We start from the raw sequence: 15,631 nt of genomic DNA, 5'->3' as shown, positions 1-15,631 counted from the left end.
TAATTCGTGTTGAAAAATATATTCCATAGAGAAAGGGGAAGGGACATAGAGGATAGAAAGAGAATATGGGGTAGAGAGAGGGAGAGCGAGAAGAGGGAGGAGAAGAAGAAAATAAGTGAGCACGGATTACGCGCGCCCGATTGGTCCCATTGACATTCCGCGCATGCTATTTGCTATTATGCCAAATAAGGCAGAATTGGGCGGAGCTTGATATGCTGATGAGGCTTCGTGTGGGGGCAGTGAGGGGCCGATGTGCACGTTGTGTATGTCGGGAAGAAGGGAGGGATGCGCCGGGTATGCATCCCCCTAGGGAGTGGAGTCCAGAGGGACGATCGCCAGCTCAGCAGCGGGCACTTGACGGGAACAAAAGGGAACCCCGGGAGATCGGGGGAAAGCAGAAGTCAGAGTAGTTGGGTTTAGGTAACACTCACCCGTACAGTAGTCAGCCTTGCACGTGAGCTCTTGGTTAGCTAGCGAGCCAGACACCGCTGTATATCTCCCTCATCATCTGATCAGCCAAAACATATACCTTTGACAATGACAGAAACACACTGACAGTGGCGATTTCAATACCTGTACCCAAAATACCCATCACAACTGACGTTCATTTATATAGTCCTTCCTTGCTCCCCAGTCAGCTTTCAAAACCATCTCCTGGTTGTCGATGGTTCTGTACAGCTTCTATTATCGCCAGTAGATAGTGATTGGACGCAACGAGGAGCACGCTGATAAGGCACTGCTACTGAATTCAGATTACCCAACAGAACTTTGCGGAGAGAATATATCAATTGTCGACACTCTAAACCACCGCGACTTTTAACCCAGCCGCACATTTCAGAGGCAAATCTTCTCTCAATCTACATTTTCCCTCTCTTATTTTACTCCATCGCATAAACCAATCTGCACGATGAAGCAACAGACCGCTCGTCCCATGAGCCAGTAATCAGACAGCCGACAAGTGGCCGTGGAGTCTCCCTGAGCAGCCCGCTCGAGACCGCATGCGAGCTTGTAAGCATCCCGTACGGACCCACTTCAAGCCCAGCCAGCTTCAGCGAACGTACCAGGGCGCATCCAACTCTCCAAACGCTCACCTCTCACCACGCCCGCGGTTCACCGAGCCAAAAGGCCGCCGTACCCCTGTGTCTCCCAGCAGACCCAATTGCTGATACAGCAAACGACACATTAGGGACCTAACACCAGCGCTTCTCGCTTCATCATCTTCTCTTCAACCAAAACCACTCGGCATTAATTGTTCAGAATAATAATCACCATCTCCCACAGCCATCATCTCTTTCTGATAAACAAGCGATTATCTGCCTCTCTTGCCCAATTCCCCCCACAATTTTAAAGGAACATTATACGCTTTGATCTGAGCTTGTTTGTCATCGTGGTTACATCGTGATACTGTTTCAGATACCCTGTTTTGATAAACACATGTTCGGGATCCAGGATTCATTGACGAGGGGTTCTACCAACCTCAAAGAGGAACCAATAATCACGGCGGAGGTCGGATCGGCTGCCGTTAGAGTCGGCTGGATGCAGCCAACCATGGTGGATCAAAGTGCCAGGTAATCAGTATTTTTCTTCTTAAAATCCTACATACTTTACTTCAAAATTACCACAGTTGTAGTGTTTACAACCCTTACTGAGACATCATGAAAACCACTGGTTATACTTGTTCCTGGGTCATCTTGATCATGTTGATCTAATTGCAACAATGAAAGCCGAACTATAAGAGTAACATTATTTACTAATTTGTAACATATACTTCTCTAACTTATACCCTAGTGTTACTTTGAAGTTTACTTAACTTTAGCTATGACGTGACTATTGTTGCAATTATATCGTTGGCCTTCTATCTAAATTGTATAAACAGAATACAACAAATATTCCAACAAATATAGCCTTTATTGTAAACGCTATACTCTGAAATTGTGTTCAATATTCAGGGCCCCCTTATTAATTTACTTGCAATAATCTAATAGAAACCACTATCATTTATGTAAAAAAACGATTAAAAACTGACCTATTTCATAATGCCAATTTTATAGGACCACGTTACTTCCAAGATGATAGTGCTGTAAGTTGTAACTAAAGTAACTAATACCTTTCACATCCATCTAAAGCATCTACTAATACTACTACTACTTCTACTTCTACCAGTCTACTTCGTACATTGATCACTATTTCAACTGATTTCTAAAAACCATTAGACCACTGTGCACGATGTTTGCTTCGAATGCAAGACCACTATTTTGATGGAACCTCTAATAACTTTCTCTTTTGTTTGTTTTGGAAGTATTTATTGGACTCTTTTTTTTACAGTTATTTTGTCTTTATGAGCCAAAAATGTAATAGAACAGTATTCTTACACATGTTTTTTATGAGAGCTGAAAATATCATAGCCCTGATAATGATATTATCTTGGAAAGAGGAGAATGAATTAAACAATAGGTCGCTATTTATGTCTGACTAAATAATGAACAAAATTAATAGGGAGCACAAAGAAAAACATTCTGAGTGAATTTTTTCGTGCAGGTAAATGACTTGTAAAAGAATGCTTATAGCAAACGTATGCAACGGTGCACGATTTTTTTTTCTCAATATATGATAAACCATAATATTCCCAAATGAATTGTATCAGTTAGTAGGATCATTCAATGAATATTCAGAACACCTATCAATTGCAATCCATATGAAATAATATTACTGGCTTGGAAAATGCTGGGATAAAAATATAACTCATCAAAATGCAATACTTTGAAAGTAAAATTAAACTTCGTTTTTTTTTTCTTTTTCCTATCACCAATCGTCACAATCATAATGAAAGACGATAAGTAGCAATGTGAAAAATAAAAGAATTCAAGACATTAGAGAGAATCGTAACACAGTACATACATAGGGGCCTTGTACTCAAGTTGTAGAACTAATAGAAACCATGAATGGCGAAAAATGGAATTTATAATGAATAGGGCTACTGCTAATGTGTCCTGACACAAGGAAGGAAAGAGGGTGAGGGAATATGCATTTTCGTTTATTTGATTTTTATCCAGTCAAGGCTAAACCTCTTAGAATTCGAGGGCAAGGCGATAGCACCCCATTTATTTTATTTATCCATCTCCCTCCATATTATACTATTTGGTGAAATTTCTTAGGCTGAAAACGCTTATATTTCCGGATGGACTGTACATGGTCTGTCAAAGAGTTGAGACAAACACATTCGTAACATTAAAAACCCACCTGTTTGGCGCGGAGAGATTTATAGCTCAACTGCCTAACGAGTTCGAAACAAAGAGCGAAGAGGGACAGGGGAGCTACTTCGACCAGGGGATCGCGGAAAACAAACCAAAACGACAAACAAACAACTTTTTATATTCATATCGAAAGTAACCCAGTTCCGAAAGAAATGAAAAATGAAAACACAAGGTGGATTGGCTATACCAGTGAATATGTGAGAAGCGTATCGTTAATATTGCGTGGTCAGTTGCTCGGGGGGGGGGGGCGGTGGCGGTGAGTAATGCGGCGGATTTACATTCGGAATTCTTTAAAATTAGCAAACACTAATTGCTGTCCAGTGTCCCATCGGTGTCTAATGTTTTAGCAGAGTAGCGATGCAAGTCATCACCGTGTATATTCTCTCTGCTCACTATTGTATTGCCTACGTATAGGACGATGCGATAGTCAATAATAATGTACAGTGTGTAAGTTGTACTAGATTCCTATGTGCTAGTACTTCTGTAGCATCGTTCGCTTTGGGCTGTCGAGATGGTATAGCCGAGAGCCCCCGTGATAGATGAGAATAGAGAAAGCCACGTCAAGAGTTCCATATTAATCAAAGCATCGATACCCAGTTGACAGCCACACATAGGCTAGATTTCTTCCATTTTGAATAGCGCTGGAGTACACCCAATATCATTCTCGTGACGGTATACATGACTATATGCAGACGGTGTTGGATATTATAGAGAAAAAAAGTTTTACGCGGGGAAAAGGAAGAGTTCAAAACGCGCAGACGGTCAGGAAAAAGTGGAAAGTGATCGGACGCAATCGGATGCTGATCTTATGTGGCAAGAGATTGATTGATAGTGGCCAAACCTTTTCTCAACTCTCACAGTAGAAAAAACAGGTGATATTGGGGAGTATCCATCCTTATTTTCCTCTGTTTGAATAGTGTCAACAGATATTACAAACAAACAAGAAAACAAAAATGCTACATGACTTGTGTGATGGTAGGTCTTTCTGAAAAGGGACAGTGATCTGGACATTATTTTTCAGTGCCATCGGCTCTTGCATTGTGGAGGTTTCCCGCCGCGAGTTGATTTCTATCAACATCCGGTATTGATCCTTGATAGTATATACTGTTTCCTATATAATATCCAGATTGGTAAGTGTTATCGCCAATTCGCTAGAAAGCTGTTAATAAATAAATCGAACTACATGTACTTTATTCGCAGAAAGCGGGCTACATTTAAATAAGTCATATTAGATTTTACGATTTTTGAATAAAGTGGCATTTTAAATATTTGATATATTTTGTTAAAACGAAGCGATAAGAGTAAGACGAATCAGGACAGGGAAAAGCCATACTCATTTCTGTCGCAATTGCACTATACCCTATTGCTGAGATTATCACCAATATCAGTTAAATTCGATGTAAAAAGACGATAAAATGATGACATATTACTTCTAAGCCTGACTGCTGTAGGCAAGGCCATGACTGAAATAAGATATCATATGATTGCATATTTCTCGTTTAATGAAAATATTAGCATTTAAACTGTTATGAAATTGTTCACATTTCACATCAAGTAAAATTGCCTGTAGTAACTTGTTTAAATCCCTTTCTTCTCAAATGTGCCAGATTTATAGAAGCGTACTTTGCAAAATATTTACATAATTTGTAACATTTACAGAAGCCATGGCTTCCGTAATGCTCTTTCTGATTATGAATATGATATTTTGAAGAGCTGTCATGTAGTTTTTGAAGAATTTGCATGTTTATGAAATTCTTAAAACTCATAAAGAGATGGGATGTATAATACTGTAATTATCCTTATCAAAACGAAACGCAATTAAAGCTCACCAACACAATTATATACATGTTCTTGTAAGTTACATAAATTATCTCTTCAATATTGTTTTAGAAAATTGTTATGCTTTGAATGCTGTGTCACAGTTTCCCCTCGTTTAAAACTTAAGACTCCTTATATACATGCACTAAACTATGTCGATTTATAGAGCACATTTAGTGGTTTTAGTACAAACCAGTTATCAGAATGCCTTATAAATATGTCCATAACCCAGATTTCTTTTTACACTGTTTACTTTTTCACATCACTCTTCAAACTGCCGATATTTGCGCTTTTGGCAGAGAGCAAATGGCCTGACAATTGAACTAGAATTTACTCAGTATTTTGCTCTAACGATTCGAACCCCTTTGTTGTGTTTCTGTTAATCGAAGTCTGCCCCTCGTCTTTATAGAACAGTACACAACGTCTAGTCAGTTCTTCACTTTCGTATTTCTCCTTGACTCCCTTTGTATAAAGGCCTGGTGTGTGGAAATACGTTAGTCTAAACTTCAATAGTGCAAGTGTGATAAACTAAGACCAGTTAAATAACGCCAAGTAATATACCTCATAAATGATGAACTTTTATACTACAGATAACATAAGAAGAACATACGAACATTTTGTTTTCAAACATGGCTCACCAGGCTTGATCACATAGGTAGTGTAGTCGTACCATAGTCAAAGGTAATAGTACTCGCCTCCTATTACGGGGACCGAGCCCCATTGCTCTTAGCTCGTCACCGGTCCACCGTCGGGCTAGAACTCGAAGCCGTTGAATAACAACAATGGCTGCAGTTTAAAAATAGTCACAAGAATAAGTTTTGTGATTCTTTGTGATACGAGTCTTTACTTTTCACGTTATTTATTTGATAAGATGTCTAATTAAAAGGAGGAAAATCATTCATTTTAATAAAATTAGTATACTGGCCTGCACATGGGTTGTTTTGGGGTCTATAATCATTCATGCATTTCTACAATAGTAATCACTGAACGTAGAAGCCAAATTACCAATCAACCGTATCTAATTACCAACCATTGGGGTTTAGAATACACCTATTTCATGTAGTTAGGGTTAATTATTATTAGATATCATAATATTTATCTACAAGTATAATGAGATTTAAATTTCTTACAATAGGATATATACTTATACTTATTCTTATACATATATAATATTCTTATGTATAGTTATATAACTCAGATTTTAGTAAGCTAATATGAAATAATAATTAAGTTGATTTATTCTAACGCAGTTATACGCAGTAGTTGACCAGCAGTGCTTTCAACCCTTGTTAACTTGTTGTAAATGTTGATAATAAAGTGAACTAAAAATATTTTTATGATTTCATTTATTCTTCATTATTCCAATTGAACTCGTAAAATTAGAAGTAATTACAGTATGTTACAACGTAGTTTTGGTGTTAGAATGAAAGAAAAAAAGCACCGGTTATAGTCAATAAATGTATTTATTTCATTTCCTCTCAATTTCATTTTCCCAGAAATTAACGTGAATAGGAAGGGTATATCAGATAGGAGCTAATGGTTACAGTATCTCTTATCATTTTTGGATATTCATGACTGATATATCATGACTAGACTATGTGGTCAGAGTGAGACATATTACCTTAAATGAAAATGTGAAGTATCTCCTCCAAAATAAACTCGGAAATCTTTATCGTGTCTAACTCTCCCATCTCAACGATAAGAGTTGGTAACACTATACCAACGAACAGGTAAGGTATCTTAGAAGACCTGAAGCAAATTATTTTTCTTCTCTTGCTTGAGCCTGATAAGAAGGAAGGCATTCCACCAATAATCAGAAGTGATCGAAATATTAACCATATAATAATATGTTTTTATCGTTTGAAGTTAAGTGATTTGGATAAATTTGGCGCTTTTACAAATACAAGTAAACTTTAATGAATATTCATGATAAGCCGACGAGGGAGATGTAAGGAAACAGTTTCCCGGCTCGCCTAGTTCTTTTGGGGATGCTTGTTGTTATGAAGTAGGCCTATCAGTAAATTTTCTTATGTGGCCTATCTCTTTAATAGTCCAATTATTGCAAACAGCTAACCATTAAAAATATTCTGTTAAAGTTTCAGGAATAATTTGATTGATCTCTTTTGTTACAGAAAATAATCATAAGGAAAACGATAGTATTCGATTAATTTCTATAATGTTCACGATGATCATGAACAATTATATTTTTAATTTTTATATTAATTTTGATACTAATAATGTGTTTGTTTTAAACCCTTTAGCCTTCTTGTTTAGCATTTGTAAGTTTTATTTATTTAGATCGACTCGACTCGAAATTATGCAATTCCATCGAAACTTATATCAAAACAAATGCATTGATAACTTTGCCAAATACTTATTCGTATCGTTAAACCAATACGTTACCGTGTTCATAATTATATTCTTCGTTATTCTGTGTCAATTCCAACAAAATTTATTATGGAATGATACAGCTTTGTATTATCTATTTGTGTTTATTATTTTGTTATTGTATATTGTTCATGTGCTTTACGTAATGCCAACAATTGAATTTCCAAATGGACCAATACAATTAATCTAAATCTGAATCTGAATTGAAGTGACAGTGTTCAGTTGATTATTGTTATTCATTGTTACCCTATGTTTTTCAATGACGTGTTTTGTATGGGAAAATAAATGTTTTTCTTGAATTATATTTTAGTGAAATTGATAGAATGAAAGGATGCATTCGTAAGCAAATTATGCACCATTTTTTTGTTAATTTCTATTCTATCCTTTTCTTTTTTAGTTCGTGTGGGATGGCCCGAGCACACTTCGAGAAACAACCCCCGAGTAATTTACGAAAGAGTAACTTCTTCCATTTCGTGATCGCGCTCTACGACCGAGCAGGTCAACCCATCGAAGTCGAGAGGACATCCTTCGTTGATTTCATCGAAAAAGAAAGGGTAAGCTGACTTTTTTTATTTTTAAAAATTATATGTCATATTTTTTATATTGAACATTGTTTAATCAATGTATCTTTTGACACCATATTTACTTTGAATATGGTATCCTAATTTTAGTCCTGAGACTCTTCAAAAGCAGCTGAAATTCAGACCTTTATTGAAACATCTATTGTATTATGCTTTTAAAATCAAGATTATCTCGAAGCTTTCATCTAACTCTAATATGATACAGTAACTTACAATTTAACATTAATTTACGAGACATTAAATAAATGGTTAATAAACATATTGTGCAAATGAACACAAAGAAGAAACACATCCATCTTTTTTATATGCAATAATCAAATGATATTGAAACAAAATTAATGCAAATACCGTATAGACATGGATTTGTCTTAGGATAAAATGATCTCTCTATTAATTAAACAATAGAATACAGTTGATTTATTCATTGTTTCGTAATATATTTACAAAATAAAAACAATAGTACACCATAGGATAGCTATTTAAACTTCGGGTTAAATATTGAATAATAGCATCGTTACAAATAAGCGAAATACATTCACAAATTATAATATTCGAGAGTATGACCGGCTGCTAAAAAGGGTAACAAAGGCCAACATTATCAACCGAGTCTTCACACCCTAATATAGATCCTCTGTTTATTGATCAGTGGGTAAAGTGAGTTAGATATATGTCTATTGATCGCAAACTGTAGTATAGCAATCAATGTGCGGTTTTTATTAGTTTAAGATAGATACATTCTTTGATGTCATGCGTAACCCATAGGGCCTTGGGTCGACATAAACAGTAACAGGGCTAAAGGAATCGTTAGTTCAGAAGGGCATGGAAAGAGGGAATAAATATAATGTTGTGATTATGAATATACTTATAAACGAATCACAAAGCATCATAACATTTAAAGAATGAGTGAATTTTAGTATGCAGTATTGGTCATTTATATATTCTATTTATTTAATCAACGTTAATTGAAAAATGTTTCAATTTCCGAGCCAAAATGCCCTTTTACTTCTCCTACGAGAGCATCATAAACGAATCATATTGAACTTATATTGAAAGATGATTTATTGAATTATAAACAAGCACTGGGCTCAAGTCAACATTTGTTTTACAATTGAACATAGTGCATGTAAATGCCCATTGAGATAAACACTACACTAATTTTCAAAAAAAAGATCTCGTACATCACAAATAAACAAACAAACTAATAAATAACGGGGTAACAGACCGCAATCAACAACCATGCAGTAAAGTAGGAAACTCTACCCCTGTCCAGAAGTTAGGTTTTCGGAATGAAAAAGAGGTCCTATTCAGAGCTTTCTTGTATTCGTGTTCATGAAGCATTCATGTGTATCGCTGTTAAGTTGAAATTAAGCTATAAATCACCTAGCTCGTTTACGTGCTAATGGGTGATAGCATGGAGTTAATGTTTCATCATTGGTACCTGTCTAGGGGTATACGTACTCTTCCTTCCCCTCCTCCAATTGTTCAAACTTCAAAGCAACCTTGGACATATTTAATGCCTCATTATAGGCACCAAATTAATTTCTGGATCACTTTTGGTTTCTATTAAAAAAAAAAGCGCCACAAGTGAAAATGGCGACTGACTGGAGATTGCCAATTTGAGTTCAAAAGTTGAGTTATATTGATGAGTCTGGTTGAAGGCTTTTGTGTGCATCTTGCTTCCGTCCTGGTATTATATACACAACAGCCCTAAGTATAATGACATACGTTATCCTCTCCTTTTATATTGTCTATTCAACCCGGCTTGAAGTTACAATTTAAACAAGTATAGAAAAAGAGAGAAAGTGTTATTGTATTCTTGTTTGCTACATGTATTGTCGACATTGCCTTTATAGGTTGACCCGTTATCTAGCATAATGATTTCAGAATCTAGGTTTACATAAATAAAGCATTGATATAAGATCCACTTGGTTCTAATTAATAATAATAAAAAAAAAACCTACAGAATAATAGATTGTGACCTTTTTGAGAGCATCATACGTTGCCGATATGACATGCTAAACAGAATTATGAAATTGAGGCGATCTGTTTAACGGATGTGTTAATATGATTATATCCATGGCTTCGAAATTGTTTAAAATTGTAAAAGTTGCACAACGTTATACTTGATGGAGAGATTTAGACGAATCTCATGTGGCTTCGAAATCTTCAGATCAAGAAAACTGATCATGATTGGTATGACCTAGCTATTGATTCTAATTTAGGAATCGTCTTGTCACTATACGTGTGTTAAAAAAAAAAAATCATTACTATGGTTATAGGAACAAACCAAATAAGTATAATCATAACTGTATGTCTCAAACAACCCAGTCATCACTGGACTTTCGATGGCTATGTATTTATTGATTTTAAACAACTCTCAACCTTTAATGTAAGTATCCCAAATTGTTCACATCTCATGTGATAAAATAAGAATGTATAATAATTTACAATGACCTGTGTTTTAGGCGTTTTCACTTTCACAATGAATCAATTTCCAAATTCAATATTTATCTTGCTGTGTTAGTCATCGTAACCTTCGTCGTGAGTTATTGTAATGATATTTACCAGTGCTTAACTTTCTTTTGTCGACGCGCCAAATATTATCTTCTCACCGCTGCTCCCCGCACTCTTTATTTGCCATCTCATCAACCCTTTAAATCCATTTGAGTGATGAGCAGCGAATTACACATGATAATCGCCATTTTCTGACAGGATACTTAATGAGTGGCGGGCTAACGGGAATATGACAGAATTAATTTATTTCAGACTTAACGCTTGTTCAATCGGGTGAGTAGGTCCTATGCAAACGACGATCGTGTATGATATGCATGCAGTGGCGAGAATGCCGAGAAGGAACTTGTGAATATTATAAGTAAACAATATTAATCTTCCATTTTTATCACAGTTGGCTCATTTTCGTCACATAAGTTATAAAACCAACATGCCATGGAAAAAGCATATCATACCATTTGTTTTAAAATCATTTAACACATTGTTTCTCGTGAATTAATATTCTTTCATGTTAACAATATATATATATTGAAATAGTATGTAGGGCTAATCACAATGTTGACAGTCTAGTAATGTTAACGTCAGTATATCGGAACAAATATAGTGTATAATAATTATGATCTCACCTTTTTCACATTTATTTCATTTCTGTCATATTTCAGTAATTAATTTGTATCAGGCTTATACTTTAAAAAAATGTATAAAGGCAAACATACAAGTAGCATCGAAATCATATATTAATTGTCTTTCCATAACTATGGCGTCAATTTATAATTCAGAAGAAAATTATGATGTTTTTTTATGATTCCAAATGGCAAGTTATATTGTTTAAAAATCAATGAATTCGTATGCATGAACACTTCACCAAATGCAAATAGTAATAGTTGATAATTTGTAATATACTTAAACACATTAGAATTAAGTTGTTTATGAAATGACAAGATTTGTTATCGAGAAAAGCAATAGTGTCGTGAAGTATTTAATTTCAAGAGATGTTTTTGTCTTCTTGCGAATGGCAGCGTTTGAGCGGAGGAGGAGGAGGAGGGGGGCTGGGGGGGGGGGGGGGGGTAGATCAGTTTCTGTATTTGATCCGAGTTGAGCAGCACACTGCTTCCCCCTTTGACCTCCCACGTCGCCAGACGGGGGCTCGAAGAATGCTTCTGATTTGAATTTGAATGCAAATGAAAATAAGAAAATAGCCATCTTTTACGAACGGAACAGAAGGTTGAGAGTGAATGAAGTAAGGTTTTAGTATTGAAAATATGTATGTTATCTAACCTGAAACAGAAAAGAAAAAAAAATCAGATCGTCAGTGAGTAGAGCGATATAATATAGTTGATGGTTAATTTATTTGGGGTAACTGGAACATGTATCCTTCTCCCTTTGTATTTAATTTTGTTACAAAGAAAAAGGAAATAAAAGTAATTGTTAATTCATTTGACTTGAAATTAAAGTTTAGTTTATTGCCTGAATCAGCCCAAAATAATTATTCCAGTCTTGAAATCATCTCGAATGCCACAAATCATATTTTTGTAAAGGTTTATTGTAAATTGACTAATACTTCGTACCTAAATCAGCTGTATATCGAGATTTGAAAAAGGAAATTTCACTCGTAAAATATTGTAGTGTATTCTCTATCAAACTTATGCTTTTTCTTAGGGGCTGACTATAAGTAAGTGGTAAATAGAAAGAGAGAGAGAGAGAGTGAGTGGTAGAAGCATTATAGCTGTGTAATGTAGGCGTGTGGGGAGGGTGTGCGTATGTGAAGTGTGTGTGCGCGTGATGTGTGTGTATGAGGGGGGGGGGGGGTGAAAATAGCGTTTCCTATCTGGTTTAGAATCGGCATCTAACCCCGATGGCTAATTGAATGAAAAACTGGAACTCCCCCTGTGGGTTTGTGATTGAAATCAACTCTAATCACATATCATTTACATGATTATGCCGGTAATATGCGCAGAGTTCTACGAGATAAATCAGTACTCGGAATATTATACGAAAGCAGCGATGATATTTTACGGGTGTGTGGAGGAGAGGTGTGGAAAGTGGAAACGTAGGCGCATGAATGCGATTTGTGATTATAATATACCTTTAATAAACACGATGAATGAAAACCTAATGTTGTCAATCTATATTATCATAAAGCCCCTTTCTGTGTTTCTGTGTCCATGTTAGTAAAGGAATGTACAATTAATCAACTGTTAATTATTGTCGAATGTTAAACTTAAGTGTAAACAAAAAAAGGATCGTTCTTTATCAATATAATTATTTTGAGTTATCGCTAGTTTCACTGCAAGTTTCAAATTTATTAACTCTGTTCATTTTTTATTAAAATAATTATCTTGTTGAATATAGACGATGATATATTATAGGGGTACATTTTATAGTGTGACATAGTTTTTAATGATATCTAGTTAAATTTGTTCATGATAGTGGTATAGGTGCCTACTTAAATAAGTTAAAATTGATATTGAGTGAACTGTAATTTGCATATTCATTCATATTCTCTGGAAGTGTTTATCTTTATTTATTGATCTTCATCGATTTTAGTTTGGCTAAATCGTACCGATCAAGCAAAGTGACGCTACTAATCATTAATTCTAATTTCTATAACATCGCTTTAGGGAAACACTTTTTGTTGTTAAGTTACAATGTATATATTTTATTTAGGTGATAAATTTAGAATACTGCATTATTGAGCAGCAATAATGTAGTTCAGACTTCAGAGAGAGAAAAAAACACATGAATATGATAAAATTTAATGGCACATTTCAAAAGGAACAAAATACTACACAATTCAAGTTGTATGAAAGCAAAATAGAATAATGTATACAATTAATGTTAAAATAAAGTAATGGAATTTGAATAAACACTGTAGCATAGACTGTCAAACAATTCTGTTTGTTTTCATAAAAACGCCATTTCTCTCATATGGAAAGTAGCTGTCAAAGATGGCGTTGTGTTAGGAGCTTATCTCAGGCACGGGGAGATTGATATTATGCAGTAAGAATTAAACAATGGCGATACAAATCTAGTCTTGAAGCTAGTTGAATAATGATCGGCAAACCGAGGAATTAGCCAACGATATTCAAGTATTCAAGTATTCTCTCTCAAGTGTTATCCTCTTTTTATATCACACCAGTAAGAGCCACTGGTTTCTTGAGAGAGAGAGAGAGAGAGAGAGAGAGAGAGAGAGAGAGAGAGGTGGGTGTTGGAGAGTAGATTCCATTAAGGTTCGGAGCGAGCGCCTCCTCCTTTTATTCCAAGAAAGAGCCTGTTTTAGACATTCAATTGTTTTGATATATTTTACCATGCAAGATGTAAACAATTACGTCTTCATCGTGTGGTATTATTGATTTTTATGGCTTGTGATATTTAATGTATAGTAGAAAATGTATGCGGCCTATAAAGTAGAGATATGAAGTCAGAAAACATGAGATATGTCTTTCCATTTCTGTATGTAAGATATAGGTCAGGCGAACCAATCAACATGGCGTCATCAAGTCTAAAGACACCAATAGTGAAAATAGATTTTATTGGTATAACATTTCTAAGGTGTATCTTGTTACTTTCGTTACTTTTTGTGTTATCATTAATGGAACATGAATAAATGAATATAATTATTTCCAAGTAGGCACATGAAATATTTGAAAACACACTAAATCAATGAATGCCTGTAATAAATTATTTGAAACATTTTCTTAATGAAATTAAGATATAAAAAAAATCACACAATACTAAATACCCAGTATAGTTGCCTACAATATCTGTTTGAAAAGTGATCAAACTCATCAAAGTAAATTAATTTGATCAATATTAAGTTTTGGCTAAAATATTGAGTATCAAATCATTTATCACTAAAATAGACAAGAAGACTGATGACTATCGACAAGCGTCGTCACAACTTCCATTTCCGTCCATAACACCATGTCATACGTCTTTTACACACGGCTGTCCACACGACAGGCAGATGCTTTTTCATTTTGGCGCTTTTTCCCATCCCTGCAGCTATAATCGTCTGTCTGCATTTCTTATCTTAAAATGAAGAAGAGAGGGCGGAGGGGATGCATTTGAATAGTATTGGCGGCAAAAGTAGACAGATAGTGGAATGTATGATAGACAGGGGGAGAGAGGGAGGGAGAGGGAGAGGGGAGGGGAAGAGAGGGGGAGATATTTTTCAGGAAGGAACGCCCGAAGCGATTGCTGTGATGTAATGTAGCCGGTGTACATGCCCGTAGGCAGTGCAACGCAGACATGTCTTACTCTATAAACTTCACCGCCGAAGCGTCGGGGCGTTCGATCTTCCGCGCTCCGCTGGCGTGCGGGCATGCGGCGAGCGGCGGAATTAACCACGCATTCTCGAACAATATTTTCTCTGGTATATAGGGAGCGTGTAATTTGGGCCGGAAGGCTTCTAGGTTACAACACAGCTGAAGGTACACAAGCCTTTAAAATATCGATAAAATTTTCCCGCCCACTTTCTCTTGGCAGTCTCACTCACATTTTCTCGTCTCGGATGGAAATAATTTGCAATGTGAGCCCTGTAAGAGATGACAGGAAGAAAAAGAAAAAAAAAACGAAAAAAAAAAACGAAGGATGGGGAAAGAGAAAAAGAAAAAAAGAAGAAAGAAAAGGTAGACGAAGTTAATAAAATCAAGAAAAATGGAGAAGAGAGAAGTGTATAATATCTTGGAATGACACAAAAGAAAAAGCCAATCGAACAAAATTAATGATGATGGATTGAAATGGACTTTTTACTCGGTGTGTTTGATACAGCACTGATTAAATTGAATGTTTGCTTCTCAAACCATTGACATATAGTTTTTAAATATAATTATATTTATATAATTAACGTTTCGTTTGTTCAAGTTTATAATTGCTTTACTTCACGTTTTTATTTTTTCAAAGTGTATACCAATTAAATACTATTGATTTAGATTTTAACTATTTTGTATGCTTATTATTAGCATTGAGTCTCATGTTTTTTAATTTCTTCAATATTTTTTATTCGGAAACGTATCATTATTCAGTATTGTATGTACTATGGATTATAGCATTATTAACGTAACAAAAATGACCGAT

General features: G+C 35.4%; 1 protein-coding gene across 2 annotated transcripts in view; it reads left to right on the top strand.

The window, feature by feature from the left end:
* The first annotated feature begins 211 nt into the window (after positions 1-211).
* Positions 212-15,631, top strand: part of LOC577048 (transcription factor COE3) — a 44,352-nt gene continuing 28,932 nt past the window's right edge. Inside the window, exons 1-2 of one of the 2 annotated variants that reach the window (XM_030986269.1) lie at positions 212-1,568; positions 7,858-8,014. In XM_030986269.1, the coding sequence (XP_030842129.1) occupies positions 1,435-1,568; positions 7,858-8,014 (291 nt within the window). In that variant the 5' untranslated portion in view covers positions 212-1,434. Of the gene's footprint in view, positions 1,569-3,668; positions 4,385-7,857; positions 8,015-15,631 lie in introns of those variants that run through there. The other variant, XM_030986270.1, reaches the window with a different exon arrangement.

The sequence above is a fragment of the Strongylocentrotus purpuratus genome, unplaced genomic scaffold (genome assembly GCF_000002235.5).
Source record: "Strongylocentrotus purpuratus isolate Spur 01 unplaced genomic scaffold, Spur_5.0 spur5_scaffold_15, whole genome shotgun sequence".
NCBI lineage: Eukaryota > Metazoa > Echinodermata > Echinoidea > Camarodonta > Strongylocentrotidae > Strongylocentrotus > Strongylocentrotus purpuratus.
Note: the sequence above shows the minus strand (reverse complement) of the source record. Positions and strands in the feature narration are given on the sequence as shown.